At 35.7% G+C, this 25,535-nt stretch overlaps 1 protein-coding gene across 1 annotated transcript in view; it reads left to right on the top strand.

The window, feature by feature from the left end:
• DNAAF5 (dynein axonemal assembly factor 5) overlaps positions 1-24,631 on the top strand; it is a 28,638-nt gene extending 4,007 nt beyond the window's left edge. The window contains exons 5-13 of the mRNA XM_066977469.1: positions 2,088-2,320; positions 4,814-5,026; positions 7,242-7,385; positions 12,250-12,418; positions 15,058-15,205; positions 19,898-20,048; positions 21,359-21,515; positions 22,896-23,087; positions 23,602-24,631. Of these exons, the coding sequence (XP_066833570.1) occupies positions 2,088-2,320; positions 4,814-5,026; positions 7,242-7,385; positions 12,250-12,418; positions 15,058-15,205; positions 19,898-20,048; positions 21,359-21,515; positions 22,896-23,087; positions 23,602-23,741 (1,547 nt within the window). The 3' untranslated portion in view covers positions 23,742-24,631. The remainder of the gene's footprint in view (positions 1-2,087; positions 2,321-4,813; positions 5,027-7,241; positions 7,386-12,249; positions 12,419-15,057; positions 15,206-19,897; positions 20,049-21,358; positions 21,516-22,895; positions 23,088-23,601) is intronic.
• The last annotated feature ends 904 nt before the right edge of the window (positions 24,632-25,535 follow it).

Below are 25,535 nucleotides of genomic sequence, written 5' to 3'. Positions count from 1 at the left end.
ATACCACAGTTTACCTGCACTCAGATAAGCAGAGGCAAGGATGAGGGAGATGAGTGAAAGAAAAAGCTTTATGTGCTAGTCCTTCAAAGAGTTGCTACCGTTTTACTGCTAATACCTTATTCAGTTATCTCTGTGTGGGGCTTTGCTTGTTTATTGGTGTGTATGTAGCCTGTTTTTAAAAAGGGGCATCTATCAATTACTTCATACATTAAATTCATATGTACTTTCTGAAATCTTCTTAGCACAATAAATACGCTTCACAAAGTTGGGCAACATTCCAGCCCTGCATTTCACTGACTTGCTTGGTAGGATTATGCAGCAAATGCTTGACTGTGATATGTGTGTGTTATGTGTTTATATGTCACACTTTACGTGACAAGAGAGAAGAAAAATGAGAGGAAAGGATGATTGGCTACCTAATCTTACAGACATAAAGCTTTGGCAAGGAAACTATTATACCTTAGTTTCAAGTAATAATTTGTGGTGTCTTGCCACAGTTCGTGTATGGATGAATTGTTAGTATGTGTTCTTCCCCCCATGTCCCTTCCATACGCGTGTATTTTGTATAGTATGATAATGATGTATTTGAACACTTTGTTGCTGTCTCTTTTGACTTACAGCCAAATATTCAACATTCTGGAATGTGTTTTCCACTGAGCTTATAGTACATTTTACTTAGCCATTTTTGTCCAACTCTCAAGCTAATGAACCTGACATAGGAGCCTCCCTGTGCTTTCATCTTGTGATGACAGATACTGCAGGTCAGAGGAGGAGCAGAATTAGACCTCATACCTGGTGTCATCTGAGCAACTGAATAGCTTTCCATTGAGCAGCAGTAGTCATTGCCTAAGGGTACAGGTGCAGACAGTTTGTAGCGGGGAAGTCTTTGACAGGAGTAGCTACAGGGATAAATGCCTGCATTTGAACATCTGAAATGAAGGAACTGCTGATAAAGAATAGTCGGATCCTTCAAATAAAATTCTGCCTCAGGTTGAATAGGATGTCCATCAGTATTTGCTGTCTCGAGTTGATTTCTTTATTTGACCTTTTGTTATTCATTGTCAGTTTTCATAATCCAAAATGTTATCCTCCATTGACAAAAGAGGTAGCAATTCATATCCTGACATTTGTATTTTATTTTATTTTTTTCTGCTGTAGATATTTTGTAGGCATTTCTGAAAGCTTATTTTATTCATACAATTTACTGTAGCCCATTTCGTTTTTAGCATTTGTAGTTATATGGGCCAATGCAGGAAAATATCCTGAGCCTGCAGAGACCCTTAGTAGTCAGATTTTCATGTGTTGGGGTGAAGGGAGGTGTTTTGTTTTGTTTTAATATATAGTGTGTTTGTTTTTGTTGTTTTGTTTATAATTCTTAGTTTCCTACTGTATTTTTTTTAATTTCCTTTTTCAGTGCCATTTTCTTGGGTTTTTATTCACACATCCAATACTGCAGACTTGTTATTTGGCTAGTAACTTCCCTGTCTACTTCTAATTTGCCTGTCGCTTCTTTAGCTTTTTCCTTTAGAGGACACAATTGATACTGTCTGTTTTAATACAGTTCGTGTCCTTTGTACTATTTCTGACTTCTGCTTTTTTTCCCCCTCCAAATTATATTTAACTCAATGATACCACAGAATTTGCACAGAAGAATCTTACTTCTGTTTTATCTGTTTGTTTGTGGGCTTCATTCTAATTCTTCTAATGACATTGGTGCTGCTATAACATTTAGAAGGAAATGATGAGGCCACAATTTCCAAAGTGGGTAGTGTTCCATACTCATGTAAATTCTCTTCCCTCTCCCTTTCTGCAAACATTTTATAGGATATAGTTTAAACAAGTTTGCAGTAATAAATATATGCATTTTCAGAGTTGAGTGGAGTTTGAATTTTGCAATATCTATTAAAGAAATACAGCTTACAGATGTGAAATCCTCAGCAGCATTTGGAATATTTTGTTCCGTACTGAGCCTTTTATCTTGAAGCCCTTAGACTTTTCTAAGGCTTAGCATGCATTAGCTTTTCCTTTGATATTTCTTCCATTGTGTTCTTGATTATATGTTTGTTTTGTTTTGTTTTACTCTCTAGTGACACGACCAGGACTAGGTTGTCGGGAACTTGTGTCAAGAAACCTCTCCAAAATTCTTCCAGGCCTCTGTCATGATATAACAGACTGGGTTGAAAACACAAGAATAAAAGCATCCCAGCTTCTGTATACATTATTGCTACATGCAGAGGATCACATAACACAACACATGGATCTGCTGCTTAGAACTCTGTACCAAGCATGCTTGGATGAAGAAAGTGAGGTAGTTAGGAATGTAAGTACACTCTGTCTAAATATCTGCTGTATGGTAGATGAAGACCCTAATTTTTATGGTCCTGAGTGTGTCTTGTGAAGGATGGTCTTACCCTAGGTCACTGGAAATTTCCCATGACTGCAGGATCAGGTTTTAATAGTATTTTATGTCAAAAATATGTGAAAATTATACTTACTATGTTAAAGTCATTCTTCAATTGTTGGTATGAAGACTAATAATAAAGTTATTTAAATACTGTTTAGTTTATATGCCAACCCCGTGAAGCATTAATAACGATCTACTTAAAAATCATAAGATTAAGAGAAGATTAAGAGTCTAAAAGGCTTGGGGCAACAAATTCCATTTAAAAACATGTGCAGGTCATGCCCTTTCAAGTTAATTTGACTTATCTTCCCCTACCGTATAATCCAACCATAATTCCAACCAGATATTGAGGTATGTTTTTTCTATGTGATATCCATATTCACTTCTGGGTACTTGAGATAATACTTGTAAAATATCTTTTTTTTTTTTTCATTATTTTTGCGAGGAATAGATAGCGTCCTTTTTCTCTAACAGTTTATCAGACAGTTGATGCTCTCAACACTTGGTTCAATAATAATCAATAAAATGTATGTCATTAAAAACACTAGATACATTTATCAGAGGAGGAACAGGTGATAAAAACTTTCTTTACAATTTTTAGAAAAAATCTGTTCATATCTTTACACAAGCAAAACAGCATATATATAACAAAAATGTACGTTGATTTTAAGGTGCAGATTTGATTGTTTTGGGAAATTGGAAGAATGTGTTCAGCTTACTATATGCAAGTAATCCAATCAATGTCAAAAAAGTTGATTTCCTAAATCAAGCTTTTGTTTTGGTTTCTGCTATCATTTGAGCCATATGCAGGCTGAGAAATTCATTCCTGAAATGGTATTTTTTCTTCAAGTTGTTGTTTTTTTTCTTGCAGTTTCTTCGTGTTCTCTTTATACTCTTTCTCAATACCAGTTTTTGTCTGCCTCCCTTGATTTTTTCTAAGCTGTTCCTCTCCTTTCCCTAGCTTCTGCTCTCTTATCCCCTTTTACCTATTCCACCCATTTCATCTCTGTTTTCAGAATCAGCATCTGATCTTTAACGTTGCCTTACAGTAAAATTGAGCTTGTAAGCTTAGCCAGTCACACGGTGATCAATATTTCAGAGAGAAATAAACCTGTAATAGTCAGAAGTCATCTTGTTGATTTCCTAATGCCTGTACACCTCTTTTTGAATCAATGCCGCAGGACAGATGTAGGAGATAGAGTTAGTTCTTCAAAGTTCCCTGCTGCTAATATAAAATAGATAGGAAAAATAATTTGAAGAATAAACCCATATGGCCCTGCTGTTCCATCTAGTGCTTAGTGCTGTAAATATAGCATCAAAAGTATGTGTTCCAGCAGCACCTAGTCTTCCCTTTACTTTTATGACCATACTTGTCTCTTTCTTGGAATTCCACCACTAATCTCTTCACAGGTGCTTTCAAAAGTTTTAATCCTAATTAGGAGGATTAAATTAATTTTACTCTTCCCTATGCCAAAATTTCAGCAACTTGGTTCATGAATGCTTTTTTGCTCCTCTGTGATGCTGCTTCACAGGATACTATGATTATCTCCTTCGTCCTTTGTCACAGAAGAACCTATTTCAGAACAACTGCCAAGCTGGGAAATGTGCATGTCTTTCTCTAACCAAATAATACCAAATAAGATATATAAGAATTACCTAGCTGCTCTCTATAAAGGGGTTAGGAGGAAATGTTCCTGTTGCACAGGTAATGGTGCAGTAGTTGACTGTATCTTTATTCATGCACCTGATTGTAAATGTTAGGCACCAGTCAGAGAGTAAATTCTGGTGTGATGGTATTTAACGTGGAATACAGCATACCAATGTGTCTGCAAGGCAGAGACGGGATCAAAGAGCATGAATATAATGGGGAAAAGATAGTAATTTAAGCCTTTTTAGTTCAGAGATTGAAAGCAGCGAGCAGATCCTCTATGGCAGCGCTTCCACAGTAAGCCAGATCAGCAATGTCCATGTCAAAATATTGTACAATGACAAAAAATTCCTCTTTTGTGTTTTTATTGTTGCTTTTAATAAATGGGTAGTGGGGGCATTGAGAGCATGCCTCAGAACAGCATTTGGAGGAAAAAAATGAAACCAGTAAATCTGCAACATCTGGTTATTCTAAGCTAGAGACTTTATTACACTGAAAGTTGTACACTTCATTTCTGTACATTACTTTCTCATGGAAGTTTGTCTGTTGCTGAGAAGAGTGCTTGCATGCCTTATTATGTGCTTACTGAACACATGTCAAGAAAATTTCTTCATGCATATAGCCATTACTGAGTGAGTGGAAAAGGCCTACAAGGCATTTCAAATAGCAGCTGGAATCATAAAAAGAAAAATCCCATGATACGTTGAATGGTCTTGTGTTTTCAGAAAAATCCTCTCGATATTCTTGTTCTTTTTTTTCAGTGTGTGAAAGCAGCAGAATTGATTGGAACATTTGTCAACCCTAAGGTATCTTTGAAATTAATCACATCAGCCTTTAAGAAAACACCTAAGCCATCTTGTATAATGGTTCTAACTGCAGTGATTCGAGGTAGCCCAAAAGAAATCTTACAGCCTCATTTGACTGATCTTGGCAACATGCTGTCACAAGCTGGAGTTTGTCAACAATCTGAAGAGGTAAGAGTGATTGGAAAATACACAACAGTCCCAAGTTTTAGACTGGTGGTTCTCCAACTTTGTATTTGTTCTCCTTAAGTGCTCCCTTTCCTCTCCCTCCCTCGCACACCCACCCTATCCTATCATAGGTTGTAGTTGTAGTAGGCATGTGTCTGAGACAAAGGCAGGAGCTTCCATGTCCTCCCTGAGTCGCCTTGTATTCTTTTCCTAGTTGTAGTCACCTAGTCAAATATACTATTCCCAAAAACTTGCTGGTAATCTATCCTTTCAGCAGATGTGGATTCAAGTTTGAGAATTGTAGTAAAATGCTTCAGGCGGTAGCAGGAAAAGACATGACAAAGAGAGAAGAAGCTGGTTAGTATGTACTGTACTAATAGCACACTCCCTTGGCTGATCCAGGTTCAGAATTTAACTGATGTTTTCAAATGCCTTGTGTTCACAGTCCAAACAAGATAATATATTTTGATCATCATCAGTAAAAATGACTGACAACTTTTCACAGTCCATAGTGATTGACGTGTCAGGCTTTCCAAGAAAGATTCTGTTTTAATGTCATTTCTTGTTTTTATTTTGTATGAATTTTTGTATTGTTTTCCATTTTAAAAGAAAGGTACTAGTACAATTACAGGTAAATTTAGGAGCATGTCTTGTGTTCTGTCTGTTCAGCTTGGTTGCTTCTCATTAAGTTAGAATCTAGCAGGAAGGCCTATCTAAATTAGAAATTTATTCCTGAGTGTACCCTTAACTAATGGCTGAGCCTGAAGACCATTTTCATTTTGGCATTTGAAAAATATTCGTCAGTTGCTATATAAGGAGGTGAGAGCTCTCTTCAGTGTGCAATGGAGATTGTAAGCTTCCAAGATTATTTTTTATTATCTTACTCTTTTTTTTCCCTTCTCTTTTTTTTTTTTCTTTTCATCACTTGCCCAGACCTAGAAATAGATCTGTTAGACATTCACAACAAGAATCCTTAAAATCTCCCCCACAGATGAAATCCCAGCTTCAATGGAAGCAAAAGTTTGTTAGACCTCTGTTCTTAAGATGACCAAAAAAGGGCCACTGTGATGCCTTCAGAAAATTCTGACTTTGTGTCAGATTCAAACTTCCCTTTAAAAAAAGTTATTCATGTGTATAGATTGAATCTGGCATAATTGTCTTTTTGAGCCAATGTAAGATATACATTCGAAGTTCTTCCCTCATTAGGTTTCTTCCCTAATGGAATATATAGTAGTGATGCAAAGAATTAACCTTAATCTCTGTGAAGCCTATGATGATTAGGAACTCATATAACTGGAAGCACTATAACTTGGTTGTTCAAATAACAATTCCCTGAAGTATATCTGCAAAATTGCTATGTGGTCTTAAGCTCACCATTTCCATTTGGCATTATATACAGTAGACACATTCATCTGCAGCTGAAGCATTTGGTGGAATTGTGGAATTGTTCTAGCCTTTGGTCTTGGAAAACAATCTTTCTCTATTTTAGAGAGTAAATGCTGCATAGACACTGTTTAGCTAAGGATTGACCATGTCCATGAGATTAATAACATTTATAACTAACCTATTCCTAGACTTGATTTATTTTTTGGAAGTAAATTTATAACAATGGCTCCTTCTGTTAGTTAAATGTAGTCTGACAGCTTCATGGATTATCAGATGCACTTTATCATAGAAGTTACTGCAAACTGACTGACAGGAATATTGACTTCCATTGATATTAGTTGGATCAAGATAACAGGCATTATATTGCAACAAACGAGATAAATTGGCAAAGATAAAAGCAGACACTCAGGTTTTCTTGTTTTATGTATTTAACTATTAATGTTCCATTCAAACTAGTAAGACATGGAATTGTATTTGAAAAAGTTGTAATAAATATGTTATTAATTAACAAATTACACTTCAGAATGAGAAAGTACTATCAGAAAGCATTCTGAAATACTGTGATGTTTTATTCACAATCGAGCAATTGTGTGATTAAGAGCAGGATCATTTATTTTGTTAACGGGACAAGGGAAGAAGCTTATATTGAGTTCTATACAAAGTAGAATGTAGGTCATCAAATGAACTAACACAAAATGATCAATATATTACCAATTCAGGAGATTATACAGCACTCATATTTTATTATTGTCACTTCTCTTATCTCTCCCTTAAAATGAATATTATATTTTCTAACAAACATAATAAACTTACTTCTTTATTAAAAAAATAGGTCTTTTATATGGAACAATTGCTTTGTTGTATAGAAGGATTAATTGAAGTGTGCCAGGAAGACTGCAAAGAAATTTGTTTGCAGCTCTTGAAAGTTTTGGTGACAGTAATGGCAACACCAAATTCTCAGCACCTTAAAGAAAAGGTAAGCAATTAACTGATTTAGTATTTTGTTGTGCTTCTGTTTTTTCATATTGGTAAAGCACTTTGTATAAACAGAGCCATGATTTTTAGTCTTGTTGTTAGGCATTAAACCACAGAAATCCTTAACTGTGAGCACATTCACAAATATTGGTAAGAGTCTGAAATGAATTGCTGTTGTATCGACCTTGACACTGACTCTGCCCCTTTGTCTGTCTCCTCATCTTTTTCCATGGCTGAAATTGCTTTGGATTTAGTCTGTTTAAAACAGGTACAAGCAATGTATCCAAAAGAATAAAACATTAAAATCTGAAAGCTAAGAAGTATCATCCTTCTAGTTTTGTTTGAGGATTGCTTATTTTCATATGTATGTGCATGTGTGTATAGCAATTGGTGTTTCAAAAATTGTGCAGAAATACAATAGCTAAATATTTAGATATGCATATAATTCAACTTCATCGGATTCACTCTGTTAGAATGAAATAAGCATGAGGGAATACTTGGATTATGAAAATAAAACTGTTCTTCAAATGCCTATCTCTATGGCACTGTTCTGGTAGTTAGTTAATATTTAGAAGTCACTGTGAAGGCTGAAAGATCTATGGATGTTATAATTTGCCAGTCAAAATATTGGTATTTCTGCTTTGCTAGCAACAGATCAGACAGTTCATATTTGTTAAGTGCTACAACTATTTCCAGACAACAGCTTCACGATTTTATTTAGTGTTGAATTTTGCAAATCCACAGAGTTGTAATGAAGATTAGCAGTGATGGAGACTACATCTTACAGGGTATTTCTTTTATAGATCTGGAAGATGGTAGTGCTAGGGGTTAGTATGGGAATAAATTTGTGGTCAAAATCTAGGGCAACACTGGTGCCTGAAGAGCAGAATATGTTAGCTCCCACATAAGCAGAAATCTGCTTAATAGCTGAGTTTGGCTGACATAACAGAAAAACATATTACTCTCATAAGAAACTTGGGAGTTGGCCTTATTGTTGTATCTTGTAAGGCTTGTTCACTGAAGGGTTGGCTGTATCAGTGGGGAGTAATAGCTTATGGTTAGTCCAAAGTTGTGCACCTCTTACTGTACATACTACATGTGATTAACAACAAAATTAAGTTTGGAGTTGGGGTTACAGTTTGGGAGAGCAGAGCCCGGAGAGCTACGTTTCTTCATAACTTTGGGTGAAGGCCCACAGAATTAAAATATGTGCCGATTCTGAGAGGGGCCCTAGAGTCCTGTTTTATTTTGTGGTCAGTATGGGTCCGCAGGCTGTTGTTAAAACAAGATATTTTGTGTGTTTAGATTAGGTTTCAGAATAGAAGGCTTGAAGTACGTTAAGGGAGCATGGGAAGCTCACAGTTGGTGAGGGCTGCAATTGGCCTAGGACAATGCTTTACTTAAGCGAATGTTATAGTTAAGGTAATGGTTTAGGAAAGGAGGTATTAAAGAGTTTGTACTTATCACTGGGTACTGCAAAGCTTTGGGCATGCTGATTGAACTGTTGCTGCTTAATTTTTTAGGTGAATAGAAGTCACTGGAGTATTGTTAACATTAGGTGATATACACAAGCACACAAGTGGCCAGGAAAAAATTTGGTAGCACACCTAAAAAGGGAAGAGAACTAAAGATGGTTCTGAATAAGTTTGTTTTCATATCCAGAAACAATATTTCACTGCATAGTCTCCTAATGTATTAACAGGTGGCTTGATGACAATCAAGAGAACCATTACACTGGATAATTTTCATTTTAGTGTCTGATATTATGCAGGGGTGAGAGGGGCAGGAATCTTTCTTCTAAAGGTACTATCTTAATAAACTATTATGTCTTGAATGACAAAAATCCCAATGTCAGAGTTTACAAATGGGATGCCTGTAAAGGGAAATGCAGTCTTTAGAGAGAATTTGACTTCAAGATGAAGATAACTTTGAAGAGGGAGACTAAGTTGTGCAAAAAGTTGATGTAGTGAAAGGAGATCACCAGAAAATGTTGTGGCTGTCAGATGGGTAATATTTGTTAAAACTTACAGTACAGAACTCTGAAGCTGGTCTCAAATCTCCTTTTTTGACAATTAAAGAACAATTCACCTACAGATCAAGAGTGCTACTGTCCATAAAAAAAAAAGTGATAATTTTTTTTATGTTTAGGCACACATCAGACTCATTTTACAGTGTTTGACCTTTTTACCTCCAACCAGAACTAAAAGTTTAAATCTTGTTGCAGGAACGCTTTAAAATCAAGGACATTTCTAGATGCCCTGATAATAGATGAGCATTTTGGCTAAACATTATCTCGCCCTCTTAGTTCTCTCTTCCTCTTACTTCCCCGAGCCAAATATCAAATATATCACCAAGCCATCCTCATGCAGTATAATCGTGACCTATGCGAGTTGTCTTTTTTCAAATGTGCTCCTTAAACGTGATGGCTATTCTACTTCCTTTCTCTTGCTCCCAGGCATGATATTCCAAAGGCCTGTGTATCATCAGTATTTATGGTCCCATAGCTGACAGGCTGCCTCCAAGGAGACATACATATAGAAAACTAATCTGAAGGAAGTAAAATGGAACAAGCTTGAAACAAGTATTGAACAGACTTTGCAGGACAGAGAGGTACAGCACAAAGATCTGTCTCATGAACAGCCAATGTGGGAGTGAGATTTGTTTTTTGGCCTTTTTTGTTTGTTTGTTTTGTTTTGTTTTGTTTTAAAGAGAAAATCTGTCCAAATAAACCTCAGACAGATTGATCTGGTATGTTTTCCAGTATCTTGTCTATTTAGCCCTAAAATGGTCCATAAAGTCAGCAATGTCCATTTAAAATCTGACGGATTCATACTCCTACAAAGAAAGCAGTTTCACGGAGGTAAATCCATATATTTTCATATATGGAAAAGTTAATCTCCAAAGATTATTAAAGGTTTAGGATGTTCCTGCAGTTACAGATGATTTTTAAAGTTGACAGTACTTTGGATGAGAATCTTTTTTCTCATTAGCCTTTCTTTCAGCTAGACAGAATCTGGCAAAGAGATTACATAAGTACAGTATATAAATCTGTTACAAAGACAAACACAGCTTGGTGTTTGTTTTTTTTTGTTTGTTTGTTTATTCGTTTTTTTCCCAGTTACTGGGTATTATGAAACTTCAACTTGCAGAAGGCAAGAAGTCCGTGTTAAAATACTCCAAGAACATGTAGAACAAATGGATTACATCTAGCCTTATTAATATAAATTTGTTGTTCAGAAGAGAAGCCTGCATTCAGAATCAAAAGATTTTGAACGTAAGAATAAATTATTCCAAAATTCGCATTATAGAACTTCAATTCAGACTTCAATATAAGGAGACAGAAGATCACAGAGATATGAGGCCACAATTGAAGTGATCTGATTGTGAGTGTTGCAGTCTTCTACTTGCTTGATTGGCCCTTTTGCTCTGTGTTCATCAGTGTTTCTGGTTGCTTGGGGCTAAGGAAAAAGATCAGGACCACCAACTGAGCAATGAGGTTTTGTGATGAGGAGTGTGATTTACAGCCCCGAATAGACTGAGCTGTATCAGATGTTAGTCAGGCATGTATTGAGCTGCTCAGTGGTATACCTGGTGACCTAAAGGTAAGGCTTTGTTTCATTGCCACTGTCTTGTGCTATTTTCCTTCTTCTTTGGGCACATATTGATTATAAGCATGAAAATAATGCATCATTAAACTTGCTAGCTTCAAGTACAGGAAAGAAAGTCACCCTTGCTATTTTTTTTTAAACTATGAGACCCTTCTGAATGAGAAGACGCATCAATCTGTTGGCCTATTTAATTTGATCTCTCCTACTTTTTTGCAGTCATGCAGTCATACTTAATAGTATGTTTTAAATCACCTCGAAATGAAGCATTGTTTTGTATCTGTTTTGTATTTTTTTCAATAAAAGAAAGGTATTGCAGATGGGGGGGTCGTTGATGGAGAACGGTTTCTGTCTTGCCATGTTGTCGTGTATCTTCCAATTTATTTACAGAAAAGGAGTATTTTCCTACAAGTTATTCTGCATTGTCTTGACTGTCTGGCAGAATGCTTCCATGTTTCAGCTAACTTGTGCGATTGAGTTCAATTTAAAAGTATTAAAAATATGACTACAATTTGTAGTTGTACTGAACCACTTAAAGACAAATGGTGTCACTCATAGTGCTCCGCTACTTCTTTCCCTTCTAGAACAGGAGATCATACTGACAACATAGGTTATTTCTCAGTGGGGGTTCTGACTGTTCCTTGCTCCTTATTCTCGACTCACTGTCCACTGAAATCACTAATACTATAGATACTCCTTTCAGCATGCTCATAGAGAATTTTTTTAGAGCATTTTGCCTAATTCAAATTTTTTAAAGGAAAGAAAAAAAATAAAACAGGCGCTGGAGAGAGGGAGTACTTTGTCCTCTCCAAACAGTAGCAGCAATAATTTTTGGAAGCTGCCACAGCCTCCTAGATGTGAGTTTGGGAAATTGTCTTTATGAACATGTTTTAAAGCATTGTTAAATTAGGAGAAAATCACAACATCTTTAAAACTAATAAGAACTGGTTTATATTTAGTTAGTTTCTGGATAGGTTTTCAAATGGATTCGATTCTTTTATTTTGCTACTACATTGTTGTGTTCTTTATGATTTTGTTTTGAAATCAGGACAAATATTTGTCTTAAAATCAGAGTTAAAGGATTTATTATAGGCAGACACCATACATCGGTCCTGATTGTCCAAATTGAAACTATGGAAATCTTCTTCTTCCTTCCCTTCTCATAGTATAAACAGAGAGTTTTTAAAGTTTTGCCTTTTTAAAAATATATATATATATCTTTCCAGTTAAGATGAAGTGTCTCATCTCTATTTTTAACAGGCAGAAGAAACAGTGTGCTCATTAGCCGAAGTGCAGCAATTGGATAGTTTTCTTTGTCTCTACAAGCAGCATATAATTCAGCTTTTGGAATGGGTTTCAGTATCACATGATTCTTGGACCTGCTATTCTCCAGAAATATTACAGTTAGATGTCATCGCAAATCATTCAGGTATGACTTATTTAGTAGTTTGAAGGCTCATCCAGTTAAAAAAAATAATGAAGTAATAATCTTGGTAGCCTGCAGACACATTGTGTTTTATAATGAATAGTGTAATATTCAGAAGCTTCACAAGTATAATGAAAACCGAAGTGAAGACATTCAAGCAGCTCAAATTCCAAAAGACTCCTTGGCTGTAAGGAGCCTACCAAAAGCACTTAAGTAGCAGTATACTTTTGGGTAAATGAAACAGGTAAGGATTATGGGGAGGTGAAAAGTTACGAGAAGGCAGATAAAAAGTTAAAAAAAACTTATGGTAACCAAAAGTGTATCTGTTTTTTTCCATCTATTCCTTTATCTTATAAAAGATGCTTCTCTGTACAAGCCTTTTCCTCACATATGTTCTCCAATGCACCACTTACACAGGGTTTAGTGAAACACTCTAGCATACATTTCAGCTAACTTCAGATCTCCACAGTGAACATACCTCTGACACAGCTGTCCTGATTACGTTTGCAGGCAAGGGAGGCAGTGACAGGCAGTTTTTTGTCCTGGGCACCTGTTTTAAGATGTTTTATCCTGTTTATTTGCTTTTTCCTTTCTGTTGGTTAAAGCAGGAATGTATGCAGTGACTTTGGCTACCAGTATCCATATTGCAAACAGATAAACATGGACAGATATGTTTTAAGGAACTGTTATCTTCTGCATTTAATACTTGAACCTCAAAAATAAAAAAAAAAAGGCCTCATCAAACCTATATGAAACACCCACTCACTGGTTTGTGCATCAACCAGTATAAGTACTTTTTTTTGGTTTTTCATCTTTAGAAAGAACAAAACGTTTTTTCAGTGCAAGTTCTGAGAAGCCAACTTTTCTGTAGATTTGCATTCCTCATCCTGTGACTGAGGAACTTCTAGACAGTTGTCTCTGTTTTCCTTAATGGCAAATAAATCATAAAACGTCTGGGCAAACATTTTGGCTTGCATCCCACGCTGGTTATATGCTATTGTCTGTGTTTTCTGTCTGACACAGCATCTCCTGGAGCTATTCTGTTTGTTTGTTTGTTTTTCTTTCTTTTCATTCCCACACATAATGTTATTTTTGATCAATGTAATCAGGTTTACTTATTTTAAATTTTCATTTTTTACTGTTTTTCAGGAATGTATGCTTACAATGAAATTAGCAATGTAGATTATTTTGTTTATTTTCCATCTGTTGAGTTGCTGTTATCAGTTTGATATAATAAGTGTCATAAAAATTCCTCAGAACTCACATGAAGCAATGTATCTTGAATAAATGTTAAGAAAATAGAGACCTACTTGTTGGCATGGAGATACAGCAAACTGCAGCTTAACATTCACCCTGTGTTGCTTAAGTCTAGACACTGAAGTTTGGTTGATTTTTTAATTTATTTTTTTAATTTTAAACATTAAATTTCCAGATGTAATTAAATGCTGTTGAACTTGTTTTGGATTATTGAATGCTTCAATCTGTGCATTTCACATGTGAGGAATGTTCTTGTCATCAGAAATGCCAAAGTGTTGTGTCTCTTTCTGGGAGGGTTTTCTTAGTGACTGGAGTTGAATGGAATGTGCATCACAAGAAAGTAAAGCTGAAGAAGTTCCTAGGGGAAAGCATTTTATAGCAAACAGAGCAGAAGGAGCATTCTACAGTAAGCAGCTTGCAGAATAATGCATGTGTATGGTCTACACATACTCCTCTTTAAAACCATGTAGTTATTAATCAGTATCAAGGAGAATGGTAGAAACTTCTTCCTCTTTTGACAAAATCATTTCTTCAGATGTTGGGATAACAAGTTGGGCTTTGTTTGTTTATTGTTTAGTGGTAAAAACAGAATTCATCATAGGATGTGAAAATGTTAACAGACTAGGGAATGAGTTTGGAAAATATTTTTATTTCAAATAGTACCTTCTAAGAAATCACCATATTTTAGATTTCCTTGTAAAATGCAAATAATCATCATGGAGGAATAAAACAACTGCAATAATTTTATTATCCAAGTTTTGAGGCCGACCCTTTCAAACATGCCGTTTCATGTGCCTCTGGGAGTCATGAACACTTTTCCTTGAATGCTGCATGTGGAAAAACTTGAAAGAAGAAAGAAGCCAACCAATTCTGCTGTTCGGGGTGGTATCACAGTCACACCAGCTTCAGTATAGTTTTCCATTAAGTTCTATAAAACGAGAACTTTGTGCAGTCTCAAGCTTTCAGAGCTACATAGCAAACAGCATTAGTCCCCCCCAAATGTGTTAATCCACCCAGGCTGCCGTTTCATACTGCGCTGGTTCCAGCAGGTAGCAGATGTCATTGATATGCTACATAATACATTGTAGCACAGCAGAACCAAAACAGTTAAGTGAGATGTGGGGTAAAGCAGTCTTCAGGGAGCACCATGCTGCCATGGCTAAGTCTGCAGGTACCTGAGCACATGGAGAGTTAGCTTAGGTATTTCTACAACACCTAATACAATGTAACATAGATATATCAGCAGCTGCCATGCAAGAGTAGAAAGTTAAATAGTACTTTAATACCAAGCGTATTACTTTTTTTTTTTTTAAGTACTCTGATATTAAACATCCAAATAGAACTTACTTGTGCTCCAAAATAGGTATTGCATGTTCTTTTTCTAGGTCCTGTCATAGGTGAAGCTCTTGATGACTTTATTCTCATTCTTAAGACGTGTCTTCAGCCAAACAAAGATCCCCAGATGCGCTTAAAACTTTTCACTGTTTTGTCACAGTTGCTCCAGAAAGCAAATGAAACCGTCAATTCTCAGGGGTAAGTAGAGTTCTAATTTCACACGGCCATTTGAACACTAAAGTAGCATTAAAAAGTAATGACCATGGTAGTTATTTAACCCCTATAATTGTGTCCATGTTAGCATGTGTGGGAGAAGAAAGGCTTTCCCACCAAATTCTGTAGCATATTTTTCTTGCTATATTTTTTAACAATGCTCAGAAGGGGCATGCAAAGGCAATAATTAAGAAATAAAAAGTATGAAAATTGAAGTCTGGACTTCTTCCACTATAATTCTCATATCTTTGTCACTGTGGAAGAATTAAAATTGGATATCATGAAGATCTGGATAGTTTAAGAAATAAAGAAACTACTATAGTTGGAAAGAATATATGTTTGAAAGCTAAGATGGGGATTCTTAGGAAAGAGGGGTTTCTTGTTTGTTTGTTCCATTCCAGCCAACTCCTAAAGCCTCAAACTTTGCCTGTAGCTATGGTAGGAAAACAATCAAACACTTGAAAAATATGGCCATTTAAAAATTGTGGTATAGCATGGTGTTTAAAAAGGATTGAACTAAATGTTTGGGAAGGAATTATTGTTACTCTCAGTGACTGATGCTGGAAGTCTCCTGTTGCTTGCAGTATTTAAGCATTGCAAATAGAGTCTAACTATAATTTACCATGCGTATAAAAACCCTCCGTTTATAACAATCCCAGCAGCGGGACCCTTTGTCATTATTAATTTAGCCCTACTAGCAGTGAAAACTCTTCTGCAAAGTTGTCCTGAATACATAAAGTGCATCTACTCCATTTTCCCAGTGTCTGCTGCATTTAGTATGTAAATGCATTCTGATACAGTCTGCACCTTTTTTTTTTTTCATTTTTAACTCTCTAATATTCTTTTTTTTTTTAATCATAGGAAACATTCTTCCTAAAAGTACTTTGATAGCAATGGTCAGTTATACTTAGCTTTTCATGATTCTGATGAGCAAATAGGCACTCAGTGGGCATCCTGATATGTTGAACACTCATACAGATTCTTTAAGGCCATGTTATGATGAATGTAGGCATATTTTTGCCATTTTTAGATTTATATTTAGTATATTACAGGCCTCCATCCCATAATGGGGGGTGAAGGGTAGCGGAGGGAATGGGCAGAAGAACCCTCCTGTTTACCCTTCAGTGGGGTTCCACATAAGCTGAAGAAACTCTGCTAACACATCCCCTAATAGTTTCTGAGCTAGTATGAAAGAGGTAATGTAATGAAGCTGTCCTTTTTTAACTGAAAGCTTTTGTGCTATTATTTGTTGTTATCTGTTTACGTATTTTTGGGATCCAATATTCAAATCCTTATCAGGTGTCAGATGCAGTTATTTGGTATCCTGCTCTTTCAGCTCAAAAATAACATTACAGCTTACAGCAGAATAGAATTTGAAGACTGGGGGTTTAATTCTGTGTTCTGCCTCTCATTTTGGTCTATGGAAAGCATCCAAGCAGTATGACAGGTACATTACATAGCGTGCTACATAGTCCTGACTCTCTTAGGGCACACAGGTACTGCTGGTAGAGAGAGATTGCCAGTGGAGGACCACAAGGTAAATTTCAAGCAGTATTATTTTATTTGAGCAAGAGTCAAAGTAAATAGGATGAATAAAAAATCTTTTCTGTGCAACTCAGTCATTTGTATAAATAATGGAACCAAAGGAGGGAAGAAGAAAACAAACCCGCTGTGCTATTAGCTTCACTTGGATTCACAAAAAAGGGCAATTACCATTGGAAAAAATAGAAGAATATGTTTCAAAGTAGTGTACTCAGCAAATAGGGCCACACATCACACTGCCTGTCCACAGATAGCCGTGATGGAAGTTGCTTAGCTCCGGGCAGTGTGAGTGAATGACCTTTTGTCAAGATTAGATACATCCAGTAAGGTTAATAGATCTGTTTGTACCAAGAATGATTCCTGGCTAAGAATGGCCCACCATAGCTCATAATGAGTCTCTGTCCTCTGAGAACAAGAGCAAAGCAATGAATTTTACCAGTAGGTTTATCTTCAGAAACTGAAAAGCAGTAGAGGGAGTGAAATGGTGCTTTGAAGTTTTGATCTTACTTCCCACTGTAAAATCAAATGTTTTACTGGAGGAAGTAACATATAAAGATTTTGCATTTAAATAGATGCTTACAAAATATTTTTGGAGTTTTTGGTTTGTAAAAGCAAATCCAATTTTGTTTCAAATTACCTAGATTTAGGATACTAAGTTTGGGGAAAAGAACAACAACCAAACCACCAAACCACAAACACTAAAGCCAAGTGCAGCAGTGCCATGAAAGTAGAAAAGGAGCCAACCAAGAAAAAGAAATATAAAAAATACTTAAAATTTCATTCCATTTTAATTATATAAGTCCATAAAATGCAGTTGGTAATTTTAATGTAATTCCAAGGCTTGCCTTCTATATCTGCATAAGAACTACATATTGTTATATGCATAGATTACATTTTAGTTGTTTCCTATCCAGTTTAAAATAAAGTCTCAACTCACTGCATATAAATAGCACAAATATGTTCTTTCATGGAAATAGTTCACATTTAAAAGTAAATTACATAGATTTACAACAGTAAGATTTGAAAATGTAAAGAGGGAGAATTTAATTGCATTAGCAACAGCAAAAAATACATCTTAATGGTAATGAGAGATAGGGCAGTGAAGTAGTAATAAGTTTTGGCTACACAATCACATTCATTGCTGGTAGTAATTTGTTCAGCTCCTTAAAACATTTTAACAGTTTAGATAGGAAGGGTTTCAGTTATTATACTAAACACAGTTCTGTGGTCATCTAATTTTATTTGAGTCTGACGTTATTGTGTCAGATAACTGCCAAGTATTGCTTTACTGATTCTATTTCAAAGCAGTAGAACAAGACTTCTCACAAATAGCATAGCATTCTGGTTAACATAATACTGATGGAATAATACTGATGGAATTTACCTCTATGTTTTGACAGGTTGTTTTTCTTTACAGTTTAATAGAGGGCTTTATTAAGAACAGAAGCAGCTACTGATCAGATAGCCCAGAACTGCTTTGGAGCTGCTTTGGAATGATGGCGATCATTAGTTACATTTTTTCTGGCAACTTTTTGAATGGAAAATTATTCACTCAGGAATGTGTTTAAAATAGTAAATCTAAAGGTTTTTGACAAATTCAGATGTGTCTAATGGGACTTCAGATTTCTTGTTATTACTGAATCTTAAGTGCCATCTGCTGGACAAGAAGCAAGAACTAACTTTCTGAGACACTGCTCCTTTCTTTAGCCAGGTGACTAAGCAGCAGACAGGTACACATATTTTCATCATGTAGAAGATCAGAGGTTGTCAATTTTGTGTATGTGCAGTAGATAACAAAAGTCTGGCAGGCTAGCTAATCATACTTCAGTGACACAGTGTAACTGCAGTGGGGAAAGGGTAGTTAAAGGAAAGAAGTAAATACAATTACATTTGTGATTACATTGATATAATATTATTGTGGGAAATTTTACCATCGCTGGATGATTTTTTGTTAATTTTGTTTGTGTTTTTAAAAAAGAAGTTAAAAGGTACTTAGCAATAATTGTTTGTTGTCAACATCTGCCTGTTACATTCCTCCTGTGGCTTGGCACATCTCTGTGGGAGCCACTTACTCATCCTGGCATTGTAGGACTCTTAGAAAATCAGCAACAGCTTCTTCCCTTTCTGTCAAGCACTAGGGTGGTGATGTGCTGTTTTGCACTCAGGTGGCTGCAGTCCAGGTCTGCTGGAAGTCTGAATAGAGTGGGATGTGAGTCAAGGTAGATTTAGCCTGTTAATAGTCAATCTGTTTTGCACACTGCCAGCTGCTCTTTAAAGCACCGAGGCAAAGTGAATAACCAGAGCCGTAATTATCTACTGACAGGCCAGGCAGACATGGCTTTCTTAATGCAGAAAAGTCTTTTTAAACTTGTGTGTAAGATTTATATCTTTCTTTCTTAATTTAAAATTGTTTGAGATGAAATCAAATGGGTATGAGGGAATGTTGCCTCTTGCAATTTTTGATTCTTGCAACAGCTTTTAGTATTGTAACAACGCAGTCAATAGAGGATCAGGAAAAGACATCAGCAAAAATATCACAGATTTGTACGTTTGTAATGAAAGCAAACTGGTATTGGGACTGGCACCATTTAAAAATCCTACAGACCTCACATCCTTGAGGGAGACAAGTTTCTGAGCCAAGGGAAAGCTGAAGTATTCTGGGTAGACTCCCTGCAATATCAGTAGTTGTGGTCTCATCAGTAGCTTTCATACTTTTCACATTGTGAATACTTTTAATTGGACAGTCTCAAAGGGCCTTACAAATATTAATGAATCCTCACAGCATTCACATGGAGTGTTATCTCCACTTCACAGACGGAGAAAATGAGACAGAGAGAAGGTAAGTAGTTTACCAAGATAACACAGTGAGTCATGGGCATCGTCTGAAGTGGAAGAAAGTCTAGGCTCCCCTTCCCATGAATGTTAGGTATTTGTTTAAATATTGCCTTGAAAAATTAAGTTATGAAAGGCTTATCACATACATTATAATCATGTTGGCTTATAAGTTTTGTGTGTGGTTTTTTTTTTTCCCCTTTTCTGCTTGTTTCTATGACAGAAAATTCTCTTTTACATCCTGTCAGTCTCTTTACCACTTTCTCATGAACCTTTATTTTGTTTTCTTATTTTTGGCTCCAGGCTGTTCCCTAGCTACCTTGAGACTGTGATAAAAGACATGCTGGCTCCTAATCTGCAGTGGCATGCTGGAAGAACAGCAGCTGCCATCCGCACTACAGCTGTATCATGCCTTTGGGCTCTAATTCACTGTGAAACACTTTCACCAGAAGAGGTAAATTCTCTCTTTCTCATCAAGTGTACTTTGAAATCTTAGGCAGGAAAACAAAATAAATGCAAGGGAAAAAAAAAGAATAAATCCTTATTGTAAGTAGGATTTTCATATGGATGTATAGTTTTCGTAATAAAATTAATTGCAACTGAGTACTAATAACTGAAATGATCTGAAGTGAGGAGACGATGATATCCTGATAAAAGACCTGAGACCTGCTATATGGTATGCTGTAGAACTTGCCGTCATAAAATTTTGTAGATCTGTTCTAGCATAACACCGGTTCTGAGACACCAAACACTCAGGCCCTTGACATAACTGGCCCCTTAGCCAGTACGTGCAGAGCGGCACTGGAGCTAGCCAGTACATGCTTTTGTGTAATGTGGTGAAGACAACTTGTCTGGTTGCCTTGGAGCCCACAGGTCCATTTAGGAAAAAAATCTAAAAGATTCCTGGAAAGGGCAGGAGGAGCTGAGATGGAACTTGAAGGGTATCTATAGAAACTGAAATAGAGAGCTGGCAAGGAGTATGCTTAAAGAAATGTTAGGTGCTGTAGTGATCAAGGATTAATTGAATCTGAGGAGGTTTTAGAAGCTTGTTTGCTAGCAAAAATGGCATTTGTAAGGGAAAATGTTCAATGTAAGGACACTTAAAAACAAATGGACTTAAAATATTATTAAATGCTTATAGTCTTTATTGCCTTTATAACAGACCTTAATTGAACAGAATGCTTAAACACATGTAACTGGTTGATATCACATATACGAAAACAACATCAGAGACTACTGTTGTATTTAAATGTTTTTCTGAATCAGTGGGGGACCTAAATGGCCTTTTACATTAATGTATATGAAATGTACATATTAAAGTCAAATAATGAAACTCACTAAAAATGTTGTTTTAAAATAATCTTTATTTGAAAGCTTCCTTTTAGAATAAGAGCACCATCTACTGGTACATACACATAATCCTCATCTCCAAATTACTGAAAGTCTTGCCAAGATTTTTTTTTTAATAAAAAGACAAGCAAGTCTAACGCTTTTACAGATAATGTAAAACTCATGCATGTATACCGAGTATTCATGAAATGGCTGTTCTATTGGTGGATTTTCATTTCCCAAGCTTCCTTAGAGGCAAAAATGATGCTGTGTAATGTCAAGAGATTCAGGTATAATTATAGTTAACTTTATCTTTTTAAATTGTACAAGCCAGTATCTGTGAGATCAAATGACAACTGATGTAACCAATAAGCATATTGTTTTAGAGTGACTGAAAAGCTGTTGTTCTTCTTATGCTTTCCTTGTTAATTCTAGATCTTGAAAGTCAAAGATGCGCTAATGCCCCAAATTATTGCTGCCATGGATGAAGACTCTAAAATTAGTCGACTGATGGGTTGCTGTATTGTTGGTGTTTTTTTAAAAGTCTGTGGGAGGCAGTTTGATGAAGACCAGCTTACCAAGACTTACCCAGGTAAGTGTAAGAATTTAGGGGTTTGATGATGGAGGCATGTCTTCATATTGAAGAATTACACTTACTTTTTCTCCTGAAGTGTCATAGAAGCTTTGTTTGTAATGATAAAAAATCATTGTTCTGGAGCAGTTGGCAGATTTGCTGTGTAGCTTTAGGATTCACTCTTAAGGTTGTCCACCTCACCTGCAGTTTCATTGCAGCTGGTAGCGATGAAAGTACTAACACAGACTAGGAAATGACAGATCTGCTATGTCAAATGGCTTTAATCCTACATAAAGAGCAAAAAAGCCTTTAAACGTGTATTTGAGGTACAAACAGGTGTAGATTTCATGTTGACTTGGTTTCTCAGACATACTTATTTTACTCCCATAAACATATTTTAGTGCTATTTCTCTGTTCTTTTATCTGGTGTTTTAACTCTTTGGGTACTTATTCCCTAGAGTAATTTTATAGATATTAAGGAAGTGGAAAAAGTAGATTGGGAAAAATCATATGGTCAGCAACAGTTTTGTATATGAGAGGCAATTTAACATCTTAATCCTGCAGAGATGAAGACATGATCTGATATTGTCAAGTGAGACTGTATAAAGTATATAAAGTACAGGTATGCATTTTAAAGAATCAAGATGTTAACATACGTGAGTAGGTGTTGTTAAGTGTGACTCCAACAGCACTTGCTTCTTGCAGGCCCTTTCTGTGCTAGCTTTTCAACTGCCATGTTTCGTTTTATTGAGGTATTCTGTTGCTAATGTCATTTTTATGTGCCCTTGCTACCAGCTGAACAGAACTGAGCTGAAGTATTCCCGGTGTTATTATACATTAGACCACTAGATGGAACTTTAGTCAGTATTATTGTCTCCAAGACTTACCAGTGTTTCATCTGCCTTGCTTCCTAGTTCAGACTATGTGAAATAATGTCTCAACTATAGTGAAAGTAGAACAGTAATGCATTATATAAATGGTAGTCACATCGTTCTCCATGTTGTGTGGGGTTGGTTTAAAAAAAAAAAAGAAGAAGAAGAAACTCCTAATCTACAGTGCTGTAATGTCAAATAGAGATATTTTCTCTAAAGCTTATTAGGATGATGTTGGTATGTAGGTAGAGTGTTAACCAACTAATCTAAATAATTTCATACATTTATTTTAATATTTTGACAACATAATTAACTTTTAAAAAACAATCCAATAACAATCCTATGCATGCTTTTAGGAAGAATAAACTCCATGTATTCCACAAGTTCAAAAGACAGAAAGATGTCACATATATAAATGCAACAACAATTTCAGTGATTACAAAATAAATTTGTGTTTTGAAATAAAAATTAAAAGGTAACTTCTCTGTTAGTAGTGATGATGGGTTGTATATTTATTCCTTTTCAGAAGTTCTAAAGCGTTTGGATGATGCTTCACGTGATGTACGACTGGCAGCTGCTCGCACCTTAACTGATTGGTTTAAATGTGTAAAGGACAGTGATATGAAATCTGTAATGAAAAGTAATATTGAGTTTCTGTACCAAGAACTGTTGATACATCTGGATGACCAAGATCAAGATACTCAAAATGCAGTCCTAGGTAAGACTTTCAGCCATATATATTTTTGACAGTGCTTTACAAAGAATGCTGCTTTCATGTAACACTTGAAAACTCTTACAGCTAGGGACTACTCCTAGCAGGCTGGAATCACTGGAAACTTTCCTTTGGGTTTCAGTGAGTATGAGCTCAGACCTTTTACCTATATGCAGAATGTTTTATCTAGTATTCACTAGAGTCGGAATATGAGTGTATCTGATGTATCAGAACCCTGTATAGACAGTAAACAGGATATGGACTGTAGACACTAACCACTGCAGGATGTGACCATACCCTATCTCTTAATAGATTCTGTGGAATTTATTGGTGTATCAGTTTATGCATTCAAGTATATAGATGTCAAAATAGGGACTTTAGTAAATGAGGGGGGAATTAGTTTTTCATGATTGCTCAACTTATAGAAAACTTCCAGGTTAGGTTTCAGCTACTTTGAGAGAACCTGGATAGAGAAAGACAGAGCAGCTAATGTTTTATAAACCATATTTTTGTTTTACAGATGCTTTAAAAGAAGGGAGCATTTTATATCCAGAACTGCTTGTGAGAGAAATTGAAGTGGTTATACATAAGCATCGAACACCAGTCTATTGTAATCAACTACTACATCACATTCAGTCAGCCAAAGAACCAGTTTTATGAATCAGTGCTGATTTTTTAGTGAACTGCATGTGAAATCTGTTTGATCTGGATTGGTTTCATATTTTCATTTTCTTAAGGTAGGCTGAGCAATAAATAGATTTTTTTTCCTTTGTAAGTTCAGTATTAGTTCATTTAAAACTCAGGTTAGCACAATTCTATGTTCTTTGCCATTTGAAGGTGTTTTTTTTTTTCTTTTCCTAGCAATAAGACAATGTTTAAATTCACTTTGCATTGGAACTTTTCCAGGTACAAGGTTTAAAAGAGGAATATTTTTGAGGAATCTGAAACTATTTATATTTCAGAAAGATAATTTATTTTAAAAACTAATTGTGTAATGTTAAATTTATGTAATTCAGCGAGTACTTAGTCTTCTAAGGAGCATTTCAAAATGGATAATATTCAGACTTTGCAGAGTCAGGTCTGTGAGGAACAGTTCTATCAGAAATGAAGACAGCCAAACTTCTGTTGCATAATGCAGCAGAATTTTCATGGTGTTTTGAGTACTTGTGCTAGTATAACAGGGACATATTCTGAGTAGGTGTCACTAAAGAAATGTTTTTGTATTGTCATTGTATTACATGTTATGACTGAGAATAAAACTAACAATTTTTAAATTAAGGATTGTAATGGAAGGAAATGTGCTGTTTTGTCACTTAGATTAACGATATTTATGTTGTTTTTGTTAAATACACAGCATCTGCATCTTTTATGTTTATACTATAGTGCCTTGGAAGGCAAGCAACATTTGTTTGCTTACTACTTTGAAGTGAAATTCTCCAATATTAGGTTAAAGCATTTCTTTAAATACCTTTGTAGTGTACAAGTTGTAGAGTTTTCTCACATTCTTAGCTATGTAATAAAGTGGGCTTCTTAGATTCCTGTCTAAGTCATTCTGGGGTACAGTGCTATTTATTGTACACACAAAAATCATGGAAAACCAGGTTCCTGATTTTTTAAAATTATTAGTATTATAGGCAGAAAATGTTTTTTGCTTCTACCTCCCAAGTACCTTGGCTTTGTATCAAGTCTAAAAACAGGCTCTTCAAGGTTTGGGAATACTCCTTATGCTATAGGAGTACTCCTCATGTTTGCTTATCCTTCTGAGATAACTACTTTTTCAGACTTAACTACCTAATTGTACCAAACCATGGTCTGTTTGCATCAATACCTACTGGCATTCTCAAAGAAACATTTGAGAGAAAAGAGATACACAAAGCAAGACCTATTTCTATCTTAGAAGCGAAGTTATGCAAACTTGTGGCTACTCCTCCATAAAATACTGGGTTGTTTTGAAAACCTTATCAAAAGGGACAATAACACTAAAGATACTGAATAAATGAGTACTTTCTTAGCAATCTAAAAGCTCTTTGCCATTTCTCTAGAACTGGATGCTCATTTTAAATCATTTACATTGTCTTTGAAGTTTTCATGAAAAGACAAGCTATAACTCTTCCTTTACTGAGCAGCATTTTAATTGACTGATAACTGTTAATAACTGTGTAGCTCAATATAATGAGAAGGCCATCAGAAATTCTTAGAATGTACAGTAAATATAAGTCACTAGAAAACATTACATCAAATAAAGAAGTTGTGGAGTCTCCACCCTTGGGGATATTCAAAACCTGACTTAATACATCCTGGGCAACCTGTTCTACCTGACTCAACTTGAGCAGGATTTGGACTACATGATCTCCAGAGGTCCGTTCTAGCCTCAGTTATTCTGTGTTTCTGTGAAATTGTTTTCTCAGTCTAATCAATCGTTAAAAATCCAATCTAATTAGACTGGAAATAGAC

This window comes from Anser cygnoides, chromosome 15, assembly GCF_040182565.1.
Source record: "Anser cygnoides isolate HZ-2024a breed goose chromosome 15, Taihu_goose_T2T_genome, whole genome shotgun sequence".
NCBI lineage: Eukaryota > Metazoa > Chordata > Aves > Anseriformes > Anatidae > Anser > Anser cygnoides.
Note: the sequence above shows the minus strand (reverse complement) of the source record. Positions and strands in the feature narration are given on the sequence as shown.